Source organism: Mizuhopecten yessoensis, unplaced genomic scaffold, assembly GCF_002113885.1.
Source record: "Mizuhopecten yessoensis strain PY_sf001 unplaced genomic scaffold, ASM211388v2 scaffold716153, whole genome shotgun sequence".
In the NCBI taxonomy this organism is placed as follows: Eukaryota; Metazoa; Mollusca; class Bivalvia; order Pectinida; family Pectinidae; genus Mizuhopecten; species Mizuhopecten yessoensis.
Window position 1 is genome coordinate 147,621 of NW_018479974.1, and position 23,306 is coordinate 170,926.

Sequence of the window (23,306 nt, forward strand, 5' to 3'; positions counted from 1 at the left end):
GGGGAAATGTCTAGGGCAGTACATGAATTGTCACTACCGCTAGCAACCGTTATAGCTGATAATATGTTGCTGATTGATCGTTTTTGATTGATTGAACAATTTCTTGTGTAGCTTCAGTAAAAATGCAAAATCTCATCAAGTGCATGTTTTCTTCTTTGTTTAAACATGTCAAAAGTTATCTCCCTTCGGCAAATCATACGCACAGGCAATGTTAATCTGGTCAAATTCATCGGCAAATGAAACAAGTTACATTTGGTAGTTGCATTGAGTCCAACTTGAGTAGGAATTGAAATATATATATGCATTTCTGTTTACGTTTTGTATCGGAAACTTCAAGTGTTTTATAGATTCATTAATTGTATGATATGGGACATCACAGTATTAAAATGTCATAAGCAGACACTTACGACCCAACGTATTTAATTCAAATTCTAAATAAATACAATTTTCCATTTACTGACAACATTTTATAACACTTAGGCGATATCTTTGGAAAGAAATGGGCCACATTTGTCACTTACGACCTTTTACAAATTGAAGGTTTCTGTATAAAAACGTCTTCAATGGTAAATATGATCGACTTTTCATTGTGAATGAATGAGTCATTTTGTTAAATGTTAAAAATAAATTTTCAGGTCACACAACTACGACCTGTTCACCATAAAAAAGTCAAACATGTTTCCTGAACACCTTTGAAGGTTGATTATGGTTAGTCTGTGAAAGGAACATTGAATACCGATATAACATTTCCAACCAATTAGTCATTAAGAAATACTGCTATTAAAAGTAGCTGATAGTCATTTCTATCATTAAAAAGGCAACAATAGTACAAACATGTAAACGGTGATGCTATGAATCCTTATTGCTGACTCAAGATATTTCTCCAACGTAAAGAGTCTGATTAACATTTTTGTGAATCTGTATAAACTTTCGCTGGTCTTGCTTTACTTTTATTTCCCACACTCATTGTCACATAGGATGAGGCTATTACACTTCAACGCTGGTCGAAAACTATTGTTTTAATTAAAACAGAAAAGGGCATTTCCTAAGATATAAGGCATTCGGTGTCATGTTTTGCTGTCACTAGCACTTAACGTGTTTTCAATAAACTCACCTTCATCTTTAGATTAATGTAGTTGTACATTTGTAACAGTAAGGTAACGGCATTATCTGTAAACAACTAATTTACAGCCGCAAATCAGCTAAACATAAATGTTAACAGCAGTTTCTCAGCTAACATGAGAAAACTGAGGGAGAAAAAAGACAAAGAAACAAATTGCCTTAGTAATTATTCTAATCTATCAGAAAAGGAGTCGTGAAACAAAATTTGAAATTTTATAAAATATCCGCTGGTCTTATGATATTCACCACTGGATATACAGAGCATGTATCGTCTAATGAACCACACACATATTCATTTTGTTTGAATGAGGACGGAATTGTAATATTTTACCACAATATATTTGTTATGCACATAACAACATTAAAACTTCACAGAAATAATGAAAAGTTACGATTTCACTTAGGTTTAAATGTTTACTTGTAAACCGTATGTGTTGTAATGTCAGATTCCTTAAGCACATGGGTGTACTTGCAAAATATAACACATGTTCTCCAGTTATTATTCACTGTAGCCCCTCAGTACTGTAAACCTATATTCGGTAATCCTGAATCAGATCATCTATTGGCGGTGTAACGTTTAAAGTGGACCCCCGTGGAAATGGAAATGTGGTTAGTTTTCAATCTTGAAAATAGAACCAAAGAGTCTTGAAAATTGACTCTTCCGTTGAAAATGGACCCTGTAAGAGATCAGTTTCTCACATGTAGCCCGTTGAAAATTAACCGTGGAAAACGGAGCCTCAAAATGTCCGAAGTACCTAAATGATCTCAGGTCGTACCTTTGCGTCCATCGTCCGACCAAATCAGGTCACGGTGACCTACTTCTCAATGTTTGACATAGTAATTGTCATAGGGTTCAGAAATATGCACATAATTCTGGTTTAAAAATATTAGATCACTTTGACCTATTTTAAAAAACAAATACCCTACATTATGAAAACATTGTTATTAGGTTCAGAAATAAACTTTGAACTGTTGCTTCCAATAATAATGTCATTGTGACTTACTTTTGAAAATTGCCCTACATTATTGAAAAAGTCATTGGCTTGAGAAATGGACTAAAAACTGTTGTTTCTCGTCATAAACTCACTATGGCCTATTTTTGAAAAATGACCTACATTATAAAAAATGTTTTCAGGTTCATATAAAACTAAGAACTGTTGATTTATCAAATTCGGTCATTGTGACTTACCTTTGAAAAATTGCCCTACATTATTGTGAATTGACATTGTGTTCAGAAATGAACTTTGAACTGCTGTTTCCCATAATAAGGTCACTGCGAGGTACTTTTGAAAAATGACCTACATTATAAAATATTGTTATAAGGTTCAGAAATGAAGTTAGAAGTTTATTTATCGAATTCGGTCATTGTGACTTTCTTTTGAAAAAAAAACACCTGCATTATTGTAAATTGTCATTGGGTTCAGAAATGTTCTGAAAACTATTGTTTCTCATAATAAAGTCACTATGGCCTACTTTTGAAAAAGTGACCTACATTAAAAAAATGTTATAAGGTTCAGAAAATCAAGTTAGAAGTTGATTTATCAAATTCGGTTATTGTGACTTACTTTTGAAAAATTGCCCTACATTATTGAAAATTGTCATATGGTTCAGAAACGAACTTAAAACTGTTGTTTCTCATAATTATGTGAATGTGACCTACTTTTGACAAAAATGATCTACATTATAAAAATATATTATTATGTTCAGAAATAAACTTAGAACTGTTGTTTCCAAAAATTAGGTCAATGTGACCCACTTTTAAAAATGACCTACATTTAAAAAAATTGTTATTAGGTTCAATAATGAACTTGGAACTGTTAATTTATCAAATTCGGTCATTGTGACTTACTTTTAAAAAAATGCCCTACATTATTGTAAAGTGTCATTTGGTTCAGAAATGAACTAGGAACTGCAGTTTCTCATAATTAGGTCACTGTGACCTGGTCCTGAAAAAATGGCCGACATTTTTAAGAATTGCTGTTAGGTTCAGATAAGAACCTAGAAATGTTGATTTACCGAGTTAGGTCAGTGTGACCTTTGTTTGAAAAATTGACCTACATTATAAGAAATGGTCATCGGGTTAAGTTGTAAATGTCAAACTGATGTATTTTTATCACATAGTTATGATTATCAAAGATTTTTTAAGTAGTTTGACGGATACTTTCATTGAATCTAAAGTAAAATATGCAAACTTGACATTATGTTATCAATAATCCGTCTCCATGTCAACATTGTATAGTTAACAGACTAACTATTATGTGTCTCAATCAAACATTTCATACACAACTGGAAAAGAACATCGCTTATTTGTTGATGAATATGGATAGAAATATTTTTGTCTCAATATATCAACCAGTTTTCATATGAACTTAATTGCTATTTTACAACAAGAGCACCACAGGGAGGAACACTATATGCTCGTCCCATGCAAATTGGATATACGTCAAACCCTTCTGATGAACTATTGCCTCTAAATGTTGAAATGTAAGGAGAAGAAACAACATTTGTACTTTCTTACTCGGTAAAGTTGAGGACTGTTCTTGGAATACTGTGAAAGGAGCAAACATATTATACTTGACCAACAGAAGCTGAAGGAATAGATGCAGTGGCAGGGAAGCTTTGTTAATTTCATTTCCCCTTTTGTGGCCTCTCAAGAAAGTGTTGAGCGTCGTGTATTCTCTAAAAAACCTCTTCCTGTTTATCAATCCTTGTCCCGGTATTTTTATTTATTTTTATTTCAGGATGAAATATTTTTCTAAATTGTTGAAGAAGCTCATATTTTTTAATGATTTTATTATTTAATATAATGTGTTTATACGATATTACTCTTTGTCTTACTATGTTATTGTATACAGTAGACTAATATCGAGTTATGTTTCTCACATACGTATCGCTTTCCCTTTTACACAGGAAACACAGTTCATGGTCTCTTCCTCTTCATTTTAAATAGTACTACTCCTTTGGAAAATTTTATGCAATTCACGGCAATGGGGACAGACTATATATACCATCAGCTTTGCAATGTAAAGGTGAATATTTACATTCTGTGTTGCATTTGCCTATATGTCGTTAGTAAACCAAATTGCAGTATATGAAACTGTATACTACAATTTACAGTGATACGGCCAGTGTAGGAATACAGCTGGTACAAGGTCAACACACATGGCCGCCCGATACTTTCGGTATCAATAGGCCTATAGTCGGAAAACATTCTGGGTTCGCTAGCATTTAGCATAAAAATAAAGCAACTTGACAAATTATGACAAAATAAATTTATTATAAGATGTGTAGGTACCACAAAATTATTGTAAGCCCCATTCTAGATACGAAATTACCAAGTTTGTCAACATCATCACACAGGGGATCGGTTTCGAGATTTTGAGTTATGCATAACATCAGTGAATAACCACAACACTAAAATTCAGCATTTCTAAAACCTTGTAAAAGTCGAGGGTATCGACAAGGTTTTAGAATGTGTATAAATATCTTTTTAAGTGTTGTGGTTTTTCAGTGATGTCATCCATTACTCAAAATCACGAACCCGAGCCCCTGTGAACGTCGTCTGCTAGCGATGCTAATCTGACCGATTAGACATGGAATCTGTTTCAAACGAAATGTCCTTGGAATCGTTATCACCTACTGAACGGACCACTTTGATTAAACATTTCCGAGTATATATGCTTCTGAAAATAACGTAATATTCCAGTCCGAGGAAACATAAGCGTTTCCGAGGAAACAATCAAGTCCGTTCAGCGCCGCATCACTTCAAAATACCTGTAATCTATCAATGCGCGAAAAACAGCTTTGATTTTAAACAAGCAGAAGTTATGCAATTATTAACAATTTTTCAACATATACACACTCATATGAAATAAATATTAAAGTTAAGTTTATGTTCAAACCATTTTATGTGCGTGTGGTTTTCAATGACACGAGGGACTATATTATTTCTTCTGGAAATGTCGGCTGTTCTGGGATTTGAACTTACTGACGTCAACGATATGATAAGCGGGAAATTCAAACGTATTTTTGCTTCAGTTACTATACAAAACAAACTATATACATATAAATGTAAATATAAGCATTGAACTGTTACCAGATGCAGTATACAGTCGATATGAATGCAATTTGGGTGACAGATAAATAGAATGTCGCCCGTGCTTAAATGTGTGCAATACCTGTAGTTGTCGGTTAAGTTATGATTGCTTAGAATGGAAATGGATAATAGCTAAGTAGGTAAGAATAAAATGTGTTAAGTACAAGAATGGACCCCAACTGTAGATACTGATTTAATCAAGTTAACAGTAATGTTCATGTTTCTGTATGTTTAAAACAAATGCATTTGATGGTTAAATGTATGTATGATTGCATTAAAGAATTTTATTATGAATACTTTTTGTTCGACTACACCAATCTACATTACTAACCTTCCATCAACCAACCTTATCCCACCTCCATCCACACACACATGCACACAAAATCACGGGACAGTTCCATGTTGTAGGTTATTTGTATCTAGAACCTTTCGATGCCTATGTTATAGCTATGATCATTAATAGTTACCTGAATACAGACTGTTCCAGCTCTGTTATGAAATCTGTCGTCAATAGGGGTAACTTTCTGTATTTTTTTATACCACGACAGCTCGAAATATGATGGGAATTTGACCCCCACCCCTACTGCACAACCCGTCCCCTTTTATCTTTTAACAGTAAATAATCTGTATAATTCCATAGAATATGCCAACGTAAGCTGTGTTTCTTCAAAAAAGAGCCAACACTACTTGTCTTTGCCATGTAAGATAAAATGCATGAAAATCATACATAATGGGAACTCATTTGAGAAACAGCTTTTATTTTCTATGATTGCCTTGGCTCCATGTATTCTGTAGCACCATTACCTCATACTCAGTCACTAAATAAAACATCGTACCTTTCTACCCGATATGACCTATGTATACCACTATGATGTGATAAATGTATATACGATAACTTTTTTGTTTATATGTATATATACAACAACAACAACAACAACAAATAAATGAACAATGATGATCAAACATATATTTATAAAAGGTAAAATACTCTGTATTAAAACCCATACAGATTAGTGTTTTGCAATCACGTTTTAAGTTAATGACATACAGGCTTTGCCCTTTAATTTCCTACGTATCAACTGTCACATTGTCGGTCTCTTAAATTGAGAAAGTTTGCCTGATTTACAAGTGATCGTAAACCATGACTAGTGTAATTCTGTGTTCACTTTAGGCTTTCTTCAAGCGTTGGATGGACAGAGACAAGACACTTGGTTGCTATTTTGGCGGGAACTGTGTCATCACACCGGATACGCGTCACTGTTGTAAAGGATGCCGCTACCAGAAATGCAAGGAGAATGGCATGTCTATTGAAGGTATTTTCCCAGAAAAATATTTCTGTTATTGTTTTTTTCGTTTTCATGTACATACTTTTGTCTGTTTACGAATTGACGATCTTTGTAAAAACTGTAGAAAGTTCGTTTGCTGCTACAGTAGGGTTAGTGTAATTCTAGGCCAACTTCACTGTCGACTAAGGAAGTTTTAAATTGGCTTTTTTTCTTGTGTGATAATCATTAGGACATAAGGACATCAAACACATCTTATTTTCATTTTAGCGATAAAAATGGGAAGAATTCCGAAATTTGAGAAAAGGGCTGCAATTCAAGATTTTCAAATATCAAGAAAAGAAATCACTTCTTCTTGCTCAATTAAAAAGAAAAGAAAAAAGGAGAAATGTGTGGAAAAGAAAGAAGTTGGAAATGTTTTCAGCCAGGCAACCGTCCAAGACGAGAATAATTCGTTAGCAAGTATTCCAGATAGGGAGGAAAAGGAAGTAAATGCTCCGACAAATAGCCAGGAAAAGACCGGAAGGTCTCACCAGTCTTCTCCAGAACAGAACATGTTTCCTGATTTTGAGGAAGCATTTGGTGATAAGCACACTTCCCTCAATGGTTTTAAGAATGATTCCACGCCATTACGAAACGTTGACAATATGATATCTTCATATGACCATCATGCACAATCCAACAATACACAGACAATGATCAATGGGTGTACATCATCAAATCACCAGGGTATCCCCTTTCTTGATCATCAGGCTGCTTTGACGGATCATACCCCTGCTTCGGCTCAGTTTAGCTTAACATCTGGTTTAGCTCCGATTATATTAAATTCAAACCGACTGGAGTCCGATAGCAATCCTAACACATCAATAAAAACGACATCTCGAGCGAGATACCTATCGATGGACGATACATCCCAGTCACGGAAGAGCGCCCCTCAAGGTTCAACTTCTCAAAATAACTTCAATCACCCTAAATACCTTCCTAGATCTTATACTAACATACCACCAAATGTAATGACAAATGTCGATCGCTCAGTCGATGACGCGATGAATCAAAAGATGGCAGAGGAGGTACCAGTATCCACTGACCAAAACTGCAACACTTTAGTTGTGGACAGTTTTCCCCAAAAAAACCAGAAACATATCGACGACAGAGACGCCATGCAAGACGTTTTATCAAGAGCAGTTATAGAAGAACCTATTGCTGGTGTATGTGATGTGACACAAGGATGTGAAACAAATGAAGTTTTGCAAACCGAAGTACAGACGCCGGAAATTTCTGAAATAGGTCGAAACAGCGCCTACCTCTACAACTACGTACGTTTACTGACGGATTCATCCTTATCGGAAAACGAGTGCCCAATAAATGGACGTGAAAACGATTTCAGCGCTAAAAATAACTTCTCATTTGGGACACAACCGAATGATCTCTGGTCAATGGATAATTCACCGACGGTCAGCGCGATAACAGCGGGCTGCCCGACTGGAACGGACAAAGTTGACGGCGAATTAGCGCATACTGACAGTCCTCAAGTGCGGACAGTATATCTTCAAGATTCCCTATATTCTACTGTGGAAAACGGCCTTGACGGTAGGGATGAGGTACCAGGAAGAGGAGCACCGAATGCCAGTCAGCCAGAAGTGCAATGTAACTCGGGGGAGTTTGCCAAAAGTAGTCCTAGTGTCGACATGACATTCGTACAACAGGACAGCAGTCTGATCCACGAAACCCTCCCGTCAGACCGGTTCACGCGCGAAACAATTTTTCAGCAAAGAAATCAAAACGATAAACCAAGAAACAGTGCACAATTCAAAATATCACATCAGATACGTTTGAGCAACCTAGCGTCTGCAATTTTTCGAAGTTTAAATGGCAGCATGGGTCAATCAGATGATGGCACCCAAAACGATATGAGACATTTTCTTCGTACTCACTCGAGGCGTAAATCTGAGGACAGTTACCAGGCTGGAATAGACAAAGAGCGTGCATATAAAGACACTGATCAGGACGAAACAAAGTCGTCACACACATCACATGACACTGACCAGACTGGAACCGACAGTCAACTCGATATAAGGGATGTTATGAAGACAACTCTTGAGGTATTCCAAAGGTCCGTAGATAAGCTATACATACCAATATTCCTAAAACGACGACTCGCCAAGAAATACCAACATGGCGGGGTAAGTTTGAAGACACATCATATCACATATCTCAAATTACGTCTAGATGTTAGGTCGATCTTTGTTGACGTTCGTCTTTTTAATGCAAATGATACAGATTGCTTGTAAAATCAGATGATATTGTGTTGACTTAAAAAGGCTCATATTGTTTAGCATAAAGTATGTTTTATGACATTGTATAGCAAGTGTTTTAAAATATGGTGTTACTAGTGCCTTTAAACATTATACTTCTTTAACTCCAGTTTCCTATTACTTAATGTTACTACACATATAAAGTTGTATAACCCTATATAACAAGGTTTGTGGTGTTTTATATCTTTATGTTACTACACATATAAAGTTGTATAACACTATATAACAAGGTATGTGGTGTTTTATAACTTTATGTTACTACACATTTAAAGTTGTATAACCCTATATAACAAGTTTTGTGGTGTTTTATAACTTTATGTTACTACACATATAAAGTTGTATAACCCTATATAACAAGGTATGTGGTGTTTTATAACTTTATGTTACTACTCATATAAAGTTGTATAACCCTATATAACAAGGTATGTGGTGTTTAATAACTTTATACTACACATATAAAGTTGTATAACCCTATATAACAAAGTTTGTGGTGTTTTATAACTTAATGTTACTACACATATAAAGTTGTATAACCCTTTATAACAAGGTTTGTGGTGTTTAATAACTTTATGTTACTACACATATAAAGTTGTATAACACTATATAACAAGGTATGTGGTGTTTTATAACTTTATGTTACTAAACATATAAAGTTGTATAACCCTATATAACAAGGTTTGTGGTGTTTTATAACTTTATGCTACTACATATATAAAGTTGTATAACCCTATATAACAAGGTATGTGGTGTTTTATAACTTTATGTTACTACACATCTACAGTTGTATAATCCTATATAACAAGGTTTGTGGTGTTTCATAACTTTATGCTACTACATATATAAAGTTGTATAACCCTATATAACAAGGTTTGTGGTGTTTTATAACTTAATGTTACTACACATATAAAGTTGTATAACCCTTTATAACAAGGTTTGTGGTGTTTAATAACTTTATGTTACTACACATATACAGTTGTATAATCCTATATAACAAGGTTTGCGGCGTTTTATAACTTTACACTACACATATAAAGTTGTATAACCCCATATAACAAGGTATGTGGTGTTTTATAACTTTCTGTTACTACACATATAAAGTTTTATAACCCTACATAACAAGGTATGAGGTGTTTTATAACTTTATGTTACTAAACATATAAAGTTGTATAACCCTATATAACAAGGTATGTGGTGTTTTATAACTTTCTGTTACTACACATATAAAGTTTTATAACCCTATATAACAAGGTATGAGGTGTTTTATAACTTTATGTTACTAAACATATAAAGTTGTATAATCCTACATAACAAGGTATGTGGTTTTTTATAACTTTATGTTACTACACATATAAAGTTGTGTAATCCTATATAACAAGGTATTTGGTGTTTTATAACTTAATGTTGCTACACATATAAAGTTGTGTAACCCTATATAACAAGGTATGTGGTGTTTTATAACTTTATGAAGTTCAGCATGCAGTGTCAGAAACCTTTTGTCAAACTGACTCTGAAGTATTGTCAAAATCGTTATAAAAGTCTGTGGATTGGTATATTATGGACACAGTCCCATCTTTTAAGAATCACAGTTTTTGATCTTACCACTCATGTCGTGCCTCGTGACATTCTATTTGTCGTTATGTCGTGTCTTGTGACATTCTGTTTGTCGTCATGTCGTGCCTCATGACATTCTGTTTGTCGTTATGTTGTGTCTTGTGACATTCCATTAGTCGTCTTGTCGTGTCTTGTGACATTCTACTAGTCGTTTTGTCGTGTCTTGTAACATTCTGTTTGTCGTTATGTCGAGTCATGTGACATTCTATTAGTCGTTTTGTCGTGTCTTGTGACATTCTATTAGTCGTTATGTCGTGTCTTGTGACATTCTATTAGTCGTTATGTCGTGTCTTGTGACATTCTATTAGTCGTTATGTCGTGTCTTGTGACATTCTATTTGTTGTTATGTTGTGTCTTGTGACATTCTTTTAGTAGACATGTCGTGTCTTGTGACATTCTGTTAGTCGTTATGTCGTGTCTTGTGACATTCTATTTGTCGTTATGTCGTGTCTTGTGACATTCTATTAGTCGTTATGTCGTGTCTTGTGACATTCTATTTGTTGTTATGTTGTGTCTTGTGACATTCTTTTAGTAGACATGTCGTGTCTTGTGACATTCTGTTAGTCGTTATGTCGTGTCTTGTGACATTCTATTTGTCGTTATGTCGTGTCTTGTGACATTCTATTAGTCGTTATGTCGTGTCTTGTGACATTCTATTTGTTGTTATGTTGTGTCTTGTGACATTCTTTTAGTAGACATGTCGTGTCTTGTGACATTCTGTTAGTCGTTATGTCGTGTCTTGTGACATTCTATTTGTCGTTATGTCGTGTCTTGTGACATTCTATTAGTCGTTATGTCGTGTCTTGTGACATTCTATTTGTTGTTATGTTGTGTCTTGTGACATTCTTTTAGTAGACATGTCGTGTCTTGTGACATTCTGTTAGTCGTTATGTCGTGTCTTGTGACATTCTATTTGTCGTTATGTCGTGTCTTGTGACATTCTATTAGTCGTTATGTCGTGTCTTGTGACATTCTATTTGTTGTTATGTTGTGTCTTGTGACATTCTTTTAGTAGACATGTCGTGTCTTGTGACATTCTGTTAGTCGTTATGTCGTGTCTTGTGACATTCTATTTGTCGTTATGTCGTGTCTTGTGACATTCTATTAGTCGTTATGTCGTGTCTTGTGACATTCTATTTGTTGTTATGTTGTGTCTTGTGACATTCTTTTAGTAGACATGTCGTGTCTTGTGACATTCTGTTAGTCGTTATGTCGTGTCTTGTGACATTCTATTTGTCGTTATGTCGTGTCTTGTGACATTCTATTAGTCGTTATGTCGTGTCTTGTGACATTCTATTAGTCGTTATGTCGTGTCTTGTGACATTCTATTAGTCGTTATGTCGTGTCTTGTGACATTCTATTAGTCGTTATGTCGTGTCTTGTGACATTCTATTAGTCGTTATGTCGTGTCTTGTGACATTCTATTAGTCGTTATGTCGTGTCTTGTGACATTCTATTAGTCGTTATGTCGTGTCTTGTGACATTCTATTAGTCGTTATGTCGTGTCTTGTGACATTCTATTAGTCGTTATGTCGTGTCTTGTGACATTCTATTAGTCGTTATGTCGTGTCTTGTGACATTCTATTTGTTGTTATGTTGTGTCTTGTGACATTCTTTTAGTAGACATGTCGTGTCTTGTGACATTCTGTTAGTCGTTATGTCGTGTCTTGTGACATTCTATTTGTCGTTATGTCGTGTCTTGTGACATTCTATTAGTCGTTATGTCGTGTCTTGTGACATTCTATTTGTTGTTATGTTGTGTCTTGTGACATTCTTTTAGTAGACATGTCGTGTCTTGTGACATTCTGTTAGTCGTTATGTCGTGTCTTGTGACATTCTATTTGTCGTTATGTCGTGTCTTGTGACATTCTATTAGTCGTTATGTCGTGTCTTGTGACATTCTATTAGTCATTATGTCGTGTCTTGTGACATTCTATTTGTTGTGATGTTGTGTCTTGTGACATTCTATTTGTCGTCATGTCGTGTATTGTGACATTCTAGTCGCTATGTCGTGTTTTGAATCTTTTATTACACGTCATTTTGTGTGCTTGAAATCAATGTTACTCTTCATGGCGTGTCTTATAGCAATTTGTTAATAGTCTTGTATAATCATGTCTCTTATAATAACAAGGCATGTAGTGTCTAATAACCATATTTATCTCGTCATGCATTGTTTATGTAATTCTGCAAGGTTTGTCTTATAATATTCTGCTACTCGTTATATATTGTCTTATACCGTATGCACTCCTCTGATAGTGTACTGCATTCATACGACACCCGACATGTCTTATAATCTTGTATAACGAGGCATGTCATGCCTTTTACCTCTGTAACCCCTCATGTAACTAGTTGTACATCTGACGGCTCAGACTTTTTTTCACTTGTTACAGACAAAAGTAATAAAGCTGCTACTTCACTAAAGGATTGATAGAAACATTTCCACATTTGCTGCATCTCTACATAGTTTTAGCAATATATCTGAGTCCTAAAGGGTAGAAATTTCCAAACAATGTAATAAATGTTAACCTTGTTTTATCTGTCTGCATCAACTATTATTTTAAGTGGGTGCTTTCTGTCTTTGTATTCTTGTTATAAATATAGCAGTCGTTTATTGCCCGAAGGTAAGGTATTTTTCTCGGGTTAACGCCTTCGTGAAATGTTACCTTGTGCTACCTGAGACGCCAAATTAACGCATGCGTGTGGTACTACCGATGTAACCTTCTATTAGCTGTTATGTATGGTGGCTGATATATGACATTTCGTCTTTTCGCTTTGTCGCCCGCGAAATAACGCCAAGCGAAATAACGAAATAACGAAATAACGCCAAAGCGCCAAAGCGAAAAAGACGAAATAACGCCAAAGCGTCAAAGCTAAATAACGAAATAACGCCAAACCGAAGTGAAAATAACGCCAAAGCGAAGAGATAAAAGGGCGTCTTTTCTCCCTCCTTTTGGCGTTATTTCGTTATTTAGCTTTGACGCTTTGGCGTTATTTCGTCTTTTTCGCTTTGGCGCTTTGGCGTTATTTCGTTATTTCGTTATTTCGCTTGGCGTTATTTCGCGGGCGACAAAGCGAAAAGACAAAATGTCATATATCAACCACCATAGTTATGTGTTTTGTATTATCCTCGTGAAATTGTGTATAGTCTACACCTGAAGTATGGGTCAAAGGGATATTGAAAGTTTCGGGTTTCCCTACACCAAGTCCATGCCTTAGCTAAAGAAACTAAAATAGAGGAATGTTATATGTCCATATCTACCACAATATCCATGTAATAGTAGACTAGTACACTCTACCTTGTGATACCAGGTTATCATACCTTTTTAATTCATTGTTTAGACTTACTGACATTGTGTATCTAATTATTTTGACTTCACAACCTTATAAACGTATTGTTGTTTGGACTTTTGACCCTGTTTGACCTTCGACTCGACCTCCTTATGTACCAAATTGCTAGTTGGTTCGAGTTGATTTCTTAATGATACCTAAATCTTGTGTAGCTTATTCAATACATTATTAAACTACATAACTCACTTTCATCGGAAAATCGGTTATAGTAAAATCTCTTTTAATTCCAAAAATAACATATTTAGCAAATGTGCAAGTAATATCAAAGAGTCAAATAATTGAATTAGAGCAAAAGGTCTTAGGGTTTATATGGGAAGGTAGTGAGGAGGTGAAGAGAAAAACGATGATAGGAACGTATGAACAGGGCGGGCTGAAAATAAGAGATATTCAGTCACATATAGATATGTTTAGAGTGGGGTGGGTGAAAAGATTAATTGATGGCAGTGAAGCAAATTGGAAATCATTACCAAAAGAAATGTTTGATAGATATCGAAAAATGAACATCGGTAAAATAACAAATCTTGGGAAAACTGATATATCTGATTTTTACATTGATATGTCGTGGATACGGCTAGGAGGGGGATTGAAACGAAATTGTAAAACATTTTATGATGTAAGAAAGGAATTTATCTGGGGCAACAGCAATATAAAATTCAAAGGAACATCACTTGTTTACAAACACTGGGCTGATAGTAACATAATAACAATCGATGATATTATTAATAGACACGGGAAAATAGACGAACAAAACATATTAAAAAGATTACAAGATACTAGAAATTGGATAAGTGAAATAAACACTTTAAAAATTGCAATACCAAAAACGTGGTTAGATTTATTAAGAACAAATGAATCAAGATGCACACAAGTAAAATGTAGCAAAGGGTTTCTAATATATGATGGAAAACAGAATAAAGAGATAGAAACTTTTAATAACACATTTTTGTACAATGCATGTATAGCAAAAAAGTGTATAAAAACTCACTCCATTGAAAAATGGAAGAGAGTACTGATCATAGAAGGATCACAACTTTTTAATGATTTGCCTCAATTTATATTTTATAATCTGAAAGATGACCGTCATAAAGTGCATAGATGGAAACTCTTTCAAAACATATTACCAAATAAAGTACTGCTAAATCAGTGGAAAATCGAGGATAATAATTTATGTAACATTTGTAATGTCACAGAGGATTATAGACATTACTTTATTGAATGTGACTATTTGAGTATATATTGGGCACGAATAAAAAAACTATTTAAAGGTGTTGGATGTACAGTAAATATGCAAAATCTAAAATACATTGCAGTTGGTTACAAAATTAACTGCAAAAGTTACACAGAGGTCAATATTTTACTTACTATAATTGGATACACCATTTATAAAGTATATCATATTAGCGAACAGAAACAGAAAGGAATTAATTTGTTATCCCAATTTAAGTATGAATTAAAAATGTTACATACAAAATATTAGAATAATAGGAAAAGTACAATCAAGTATTTCATGGAAAAAATATGAACTTATATATAATGTATATGGTATAAATGAATGAATAGTTGGATATGTGAATGAATAGATTTATAGATGAATGGAATGAAAGATGAAGATGAACAAATGGACAAAGTAATGAGTGAATGAATGAATAATACAATGAATAAAAATATTTATTATATGACTGATGCTAATTCCCAGCCCTGATTGGAGGAGCGACGTCACGTGACGAGTCTGTAAATATGTTACAGACCTCGTTCTATAAATAGAAAAGTGTTACAGACCTCGACCTATATATAGAAAAGTGTTAAAGACCGCTACAAAAAATAGTCCGAGGTAATTTCCCAGACAGTCTTTAAATCTGTTACCACTCACACTACTGAATTCAACTACAGTTCAAATAATTGTTCAAATAATATTTACTTGAAATTAAATATCACATGAATTGAATCTGAAATTCAATTTTTGTGTATGTTATTTTGTATTTGAAGTCCTTCACTCTGTGATTCCAAAATGGTCCGTGTCATCCATGTGTTTATGACATGAAAAATTATTAATCTTATTGTAAAATGTCATATAATAAAACAATTGTGGACTTCAGTTTCGGTCTATCCCTGATTTACGGACCTGGTCTGAACAATATGTTTACCTCGGCCTTCGGCCTCTGTGAATATTGTTCAGACCAGGTCCGTAAATCAGGGATAGACCTCACCTGAAGACCATAATTGTATAATGTAGAACAACATGCAAGTAAATGTAACATGTACTTGAAATTATGAATAGATAAATAAAAAAGACAACAAGCATTATGATGAACATTTTAATCATGACAGCTCATTACAATGACCAACACAGTGCCTTTTTTCCCAATTATTATTTGTAAATGTATAACTTTTTATAATCTATCTAAATACTAAATATAATGGTATATTTTTTTTTGTTATCTTTTATTTCGATCTCTTTATATAAGAAATTATTATGTTGCATTCAAATATTGGATATATTATTTAAATGAAACATATCAAAACTTTTTTTATTTTATTTTTTATTTCTTTATTTGTTTTATATTTTTATATCATTACATTAATAACCTATGTTATTTAAAACATACTTCACATTATTATCAATATATGTATTGGAAAACATAATCAAGTATAAAGAAAAGGAATGCCAAAATATATCATGTTCTCGTAATGCATAATATGAGATATATTATTTATAGAATAACGCTACAAAAAAATAAAATAAAAATAAAAACAAAAGAAAGATTGTTTGGAAAATATATATTCATAATGGTATTTATATTTACTTGGCAATAGCAATCATAAACAAATAATAATGAAAACACACACTTTCACGGTATTGTTATTGATGATGCTGTGAGTGCAAAAATAAAAAATAAAAAATAAAATAAAAAAATACATAACTTGATAAAATTTGGTATCTACTTGCTGACCTTACGTAACTCATTTTTTTGACTCCGTTTTATTTTATTAATGGTTTGTTTTATGGATAATATCGTAATTTTATAATATTACTGTTCAACCTGACGTCATTTTGTAGGTAATTGTTAAGACTTATCGAAATTATATGATAAATTGTTCGGCTATGAAAATCGTATTCAAGAAATACTTCTTTTAAGAAAATTTCAGCCTGGCATTGTTTCAAACTGATTGACCTTTGTATGCTCTTATCTTTCCAATAAGAAACGTGTGAAGATTGCTAGAAGATCAAAAGAAGGAATTGGGTACCTCATGTCGAAATTGTTAAGTGAAATCAAAACGGAAAATGAAAGAATCACAGGTGAGACCAACACTCGTGTATTAACAAAGACATCATGTAACGTATGTTAAAGATGCATTTATTAACAAATATATCATGTGACGTATGTTAAAGATACAAAAGTATTGGTGATACGTATACACGTATGATATATAGTGTATAGTGGTGATATATATTTAGTACACTTGCGATACGCCAACGTACTCCCCGATACGCCAACGTACTCTCCGATACGCCAACGTACTCCCCGATACGCCAAGGTACGCCCCCGTTACGCCAAGGTACGCCCCCGTTACGCCAAGGTACGCCCGCAATACGCTAAGGTACCATCCCGATAAGCCAACGTACGCCCGCGAAGCCCCAATCTAACGCCAACGATAAGTCAATTGACCCTTGCGATAAGTCAAATTACGATTTACGCTTGTTTTGAACAGGGTTTTGCAGGCCCCTGGAGCTTTAAGCGACAAAGACTAAGTCTTCACGGCCTTCCGTATTCTATGTCATTTACATATCAATGAGGAACCTAATGGATATCCACGGTCATTTAACTGTAACTGGTCATCCAGATCACTCCTCGGTTTCTCTAACAAACCTAGGAAGCATTCTACGCGTGGTTCGAAACTTCGGAAACATTCAGTTATATTTACATTTGCTCTGCATTGCCACTATATAACACTACCAGCAGAAGTATATTTCGTTTGAGTATGAAAGCAAGAAGTATGTTTATATGAGGCATTTTCGTACTTTACAAATGATACGCTTGCTGATACGCATGCAGGACTAAACCTGCGATACGGCACGTTTTAAGATAAGCTCTAATATGAATCGGAATGTAACTCTGTATGAATATATACTTTTTTACTAGAGTGCTTGCTCCGACCACCTATCCCTCACCCTCTGGCGTCATGATTTAACTTCCAGATGAGTACCCAAGAGGAAAATTATAACATTAAACTTATATCAGCCTAAAGTAAGAAAGAAATAATGCGTCAATAACGCGTTTTTACTCCAGTGAAGAACGGTTTTATCATTGCGAGGGGGAGCCGAACACCGCTCACTGAACAACCCGCATTACTTTAATATTTTATGGATCTCCGAGCACTAAATTACAAACAAAATGTACACCGAAACCCCCCATAATACATCTCTTCAGTTGGTGTTCTTGTCTATACCTTCCCCACTTTACTAGGCAAGCTTAAGCTAGGCAGATGATTTTATCTACATCCTGTAAGTCTTGTGAGACATTCGTGTGAGACAGTCTTGTTACCTTTGACAAATAGATTGTTTCTAGTAACAGTGTAATCTTACATACAGAGACATGTTAAAGGTATTACTGAATAGTCGGACGAGAGGTTGTCGCCAGTTTCATAATTATCGGTGAGGTCATCAATGACTGTATAATACAAATTATCCCTGTGAAATGTAAAGATAAAAATCGCGTTCTTTTCTGTTCTTGGACCGTATCGACAACCTACGGAACAGTGACCTCATTCGAAAAGGTCTCCATTATCAAGATTCTGACAACTTTTCCTGTCTCAGTTCATCATTATAGTGTTCGAAACAACACAAATTCGCCGCTGTTACCAACACGAAGAGTTATACGGGAACAAGTCAGCAGAAAATGCCACTATGATGTATTACGGGTGGTGCTTTTCTGGTGTAGGTGTCGACGGGTATAGATAGTTAGGCTGTATCAGGGTGAAAATGCGACTGGTGGGTTGTTCTGACTCGTACTGATAATCTCTAAATTGACCTTAATACATATACTCTCTTCAATGGAATAAGGGGGCGTTTATTGACATATCTAACTCCATTTGGGGGCTAGTGTATTACAGTGTTTTAAGGTATACTGTGGTTACTCAACTGGAAGTTGACTTTAACGATTAAAACAAACATTAAGGCAGGCATCTGGAATGAAAAAGTAATGCTTGTTACAATTGATGTGTTAAATTTCACACAAGTCAAATCGTTCATATTTGTTTCTAGAATTTGATATCCAACATTTGTTTCAACATTCTACTTTTTGCAATTTTATAAAAACATGTTCAGCGGTTCATGTGTATAATCCTACATGCATATGGACGAGCGTGCCATTTGTTACATACGTATGCCCCTTACATAAATCTACGAAATGAACTACACACGCGAAAATTCATTATTGCATTACATTGTTAGCATTGGAAAAGTATCTATTTTTTTTGGGAATTTCTGGGGTTATTTTTTTGACTACCTTAATTTTGATGTCTTTGAATTGTTAGGGCTTCATTGGGGTGTGATGAAGGACCAAAATACACCAGAACTGGTGTGTATAACCCTTCGAACATTTATATATCTTTATAACGGTCGTCATGTACGCGCATTGACACACTGCTCATGGAGTGATGCGTCAAATGTTTCAGAACGAAGCCGCTTTTTATTCACGTTGTCGTCAAAGAAATTTGATTGTGCATCCATGGAATAAGAAGTTTGCAAACATCCCTTTGTTGTATAATTAGACATAATAGCTCCCGATGTGTTCTATGAATCTAGATGTTGAAGGAACAAAGTAATGTTTGTCATCGGACTGTTGTCTAGCTGAAGCTGACGGCACCATATTTGAAACAAGTATCAAGCCGCCGAGCCATTTGCAGAGTTTACTAAGCCGAAGAAGGGAGACTGTAAATAATGCCCCATGCGTACATTGACGTGAAAATATCATTAATAAAACAAAAGATATAAAAGCACAGCATGCGTACGCTGGCTTGTCGGGGCGAAGTGCTCGTATCCACACCGGTTAGTTAATTCCCTGTAGTATATGTACATACTATTTGTTGTCTGCTGATAAAACTTCATTTTCTTTGTCCCGATCTTGTGACACTCCTTCGCAGTAAGCCTTGAAAAAAAATCTAATGCGCTCTGTGCATGTTATGTAACTCCACCCTTTGTGAATGTCAAGGCTTTTCTCAGCTGAATAAACACTTTCATTATATTTCTTTCAAATTTTAACTGTTATGACAGAGCTGGATATTTTTTTCTGTCTCACTTAATTCAGTGTACGGAGACCGAATTGGTGTCCGATATATATGGCTGACGAGGTATCTTCAGTCCCTTCTACTTTCTTAGGTTATCCCACGAATGATGGGACCATTCAACGGCTACTTACAGAACTATCTTACTGAGAGTTCCTAACCAGGACACCATGCCATGTCACTTTATAATGTTGTTCTTAAAGGAAGGTTGGAGACCACTTAACAAATGTCGGACGCTGTTAGAAAAAACCCATTCCCATTAGAGTTTCTTTTTGTTTTGTATTTTAAAAAAATCGAAAGAAATTATGTAATAACACGTGGGTTAATAATATAAATAAGTGACGTATGCGCACTATCGTATGACTATAATTAGGGTGGAAAATAGTCTATTGAGAAAACTATATATCTATCATATATAGGTGTTTACATATAGGTGTTAGCACCAAGTTCAATGGTAGAATGTCAGGCTCTGGTCTTACAAAAATCTTAACATAAGATTTTCCTAATCATAGTAAGTAATGTGTTTTTCCCGATAGGGATTTTCACGTAAAAGCAAACCATCCTAGTTAAGATGTTATTTAAAACCGAAGCCAGTGTTTACCTGGATCACAAGTCTGTAATGATAAGTAGGATACATAGATTGTCTTTGGAATTCTTTGGACATTGATATGATTTAATTTCATTCATGTGAGGCACATCATTTGTGTTTTACATCTTTTTCCCAGGATTTGCCATTGAAATCCCTGAATTTTCCAAATTGTGTGCGAACGATCAGATGCTGCTGCTGAAGAGGGCGTTCATCGAGATACATCTGGTATGTACTAAAGGTACATACGCCCCACATCATTCTCAGATAGCGTTACTGCTGGCTGACAGCAAACATTTTCCATGTCTATTGGTTTTTTTTTTTTTATATATCAGCTGTAACATGCTTATTTATTCAACATTTTATGTTTTATGATCTGGGTCTTATTGATATAAAATGTTCAAGACAAGCATTATAGTAAGATGTATAGCACAAAACTGATAATGTATGCATTTCTCCTTTCAACGGTTTTGCATTTAAATGGAACACATATTATTTAAATATATTATTTCATATTATATCATGCGTGCAATCTACACGTATATCAACAACAATACACTTTGAAGTTTGTCTTTTTATGAAAAAAAGCTTTAGAAGGTTAACTTAAAATTATGATCACCTTTATTTTAAAAAATCGTGTACACATATGTAAATATTCAATGCCTTAGTGCAAAATTTTTCCTTGTAACATCTCCACATTCAAAGCCGTCAAGGTCACACTCATAAGCGTAAGGATTTCCCGAACTTTTTAACATTTGCATCACCAATAACGCGTAAATTGTGGTAGTATTTTATATAATACCAACCTAGTTTGTTTATGTTGTAAAGGTCTGTTCTCATCATTTAACATTGCTGTTGATAAATTATTGTTTAATTAATTGGCATTTATATCACACACAAAATTACACGTGAATGCATTTCAATACTTGATTAATTGTTTTGTAAAGTTTTAAAAAGAAAATTAAATACAGATTTCATAAAAGTTCAAATCTAATATAACACTTACTAGCGTTCGCTAGCTCACTCACTCACTCACTCACTCACACTCACTCACTCACTCACGTGGCCTTGGCTATGAATATCACATAGCATCCTATAAGCAATCCTCACATCAGTTCATGTGGTTGTGTTTATGTAACGGCGTTGAGGTTAGGATTTTATCCGTATGTGTTGATGTTCTGGTATTTGTTTCCTCTGTCTTAAATGTTCAGTTTGCTGTTATTCAGTAAAACAAATTTTATTTTTTTTATGGGAAAGAACTTCATGCAATTGGCCAAGTAACCATAATATTGTATATCTGTATATATTGATAGCTTACGACGTCCGAGTTCAGATCCAGTGACGAGTACTTTTACATGGAAGACAACGACCTCGTTTTGAATCAGGCCGCTCTAAATACGTTGGTGGACGCCCGGATGGTGGATCTGATGAACAATCTGTATGAGTTGATGGACAGGTTTAATCTCTCACATCTAGAGATTGGTCTGCTATGCGCCATCCAGCTAACATCGCTCGGTAAGCTGATTAACACGTGCCCGTGGACAGACGTACACCATTAATCAAGCTACTACTAACCCGGTTTCATTTTCAATTCACCACCTACTTTTTTCCTTTTCACTTTTCAGTCACAACAACTAACCTAGTTGCCCCGAATGCTGGCCAACACATGTCCAGTTCCTACTAACCAACAGTAACTAACAAAGTTGTCACGCTATATCAAGTCACCATTTATCTAGTGTCGCCACTTACACTGTAAGCCACCGCTAATATGGTTATCACACTATCCAGTCGCCTCTTATTCAGTTCCCGACTATCAATTAACCCTTAATTCAGTTTTCAAACTATCCAGTCACTTCTAATTCAGTTCTCCAATATCCAGTCACCCCTAATTAACCTCTCAAACTATTCAGTCACCCCTAATTAAGTTCTCACACTATCCAGTCAACCCTAATTCAGTTTTCCACTATCCACTTACCTCTAATTCAGTTTTTCACTATCCACTTACCTCTAATTCAGTTTTCCGATATCCAGTCACCTCTAATTCAGTTATCGAACTATTCAATCACCCCTAATTCGGTCCTCCACTATCCAATCACCCTTAATTCAGTTTTTCACTATCCAGTCACCCTGATTTAATTGTCACACTATTCGGTCACTCCTAATTCATTTGTCACACTATCCAGTCACCCCTCATTTCATTGCCACACTATCCAGTCACCTCTCATTTCATTGTTACACACTATCCAGTCACCCTGATTTAATTGTCACACTATTCGGTCACTCTCATTTTATTGTCACACTATCCAGTCACCTCTCATTTCATTGTCCCACTATCCAGTCAACACTTATTCAGTTTTCCACTATCCAGTCACCCTGATTTAATTGTCACACTATTCGGTCACTCTCATTTTATTACCACACTATCCAGTCACTTCTCATTTTATTGTCACACTATCCAGTCACCCCTCATTTTATTGTCACACTATCCAGTCAACACTTATTCAGTTTTCCACTATCCAGTCACCCTGATTTAATTGTCACACTATTCGGTCACTCTCATTTTATTGTCACACTATCCAGTCACCTCTCATTTCATTGTCACACTATCCAGTCACCCCTCATTTTATTGCCACACTATCCAGTCACCTCTCATTTCATTG

At 34.9% G+C, this 23,306-nt stretch overlaps 1 protein-coding gene across 1 annotated transcript in view; it reads left to right on the forward strand.

Moving 5' to 3' along the window:
- Positions 1–23,306, forward strand: part of LOC110441864 — a 44,338-nt gene that overhangs the window by 12,556 nt on the left and 8,476 nt on the right. Inside the window, exons 2-6 of the mRNA XM_021485146.1 lie at positions 6,390–6,531; positions 6,772–8,684; positions 16,977–17,073; positions 20,786–20,874; positions 21,960–22,161. Of these exons, the coding sequence (XP_021340821.1) occupies positions 6,390–6,531; positions 6,772–8,684; positions 16,977–17,073; positions 20,786–20,874; positions 21,960–22,161 (2,443 nt within the window). The remainder of the gene's footprint in view (positions 1–6,389; positions 6,532–6,771; positions 8,685–16,976; positions 17,074–20,785; positions 20,875–21,959; positions 22,162–23,306) is intronic.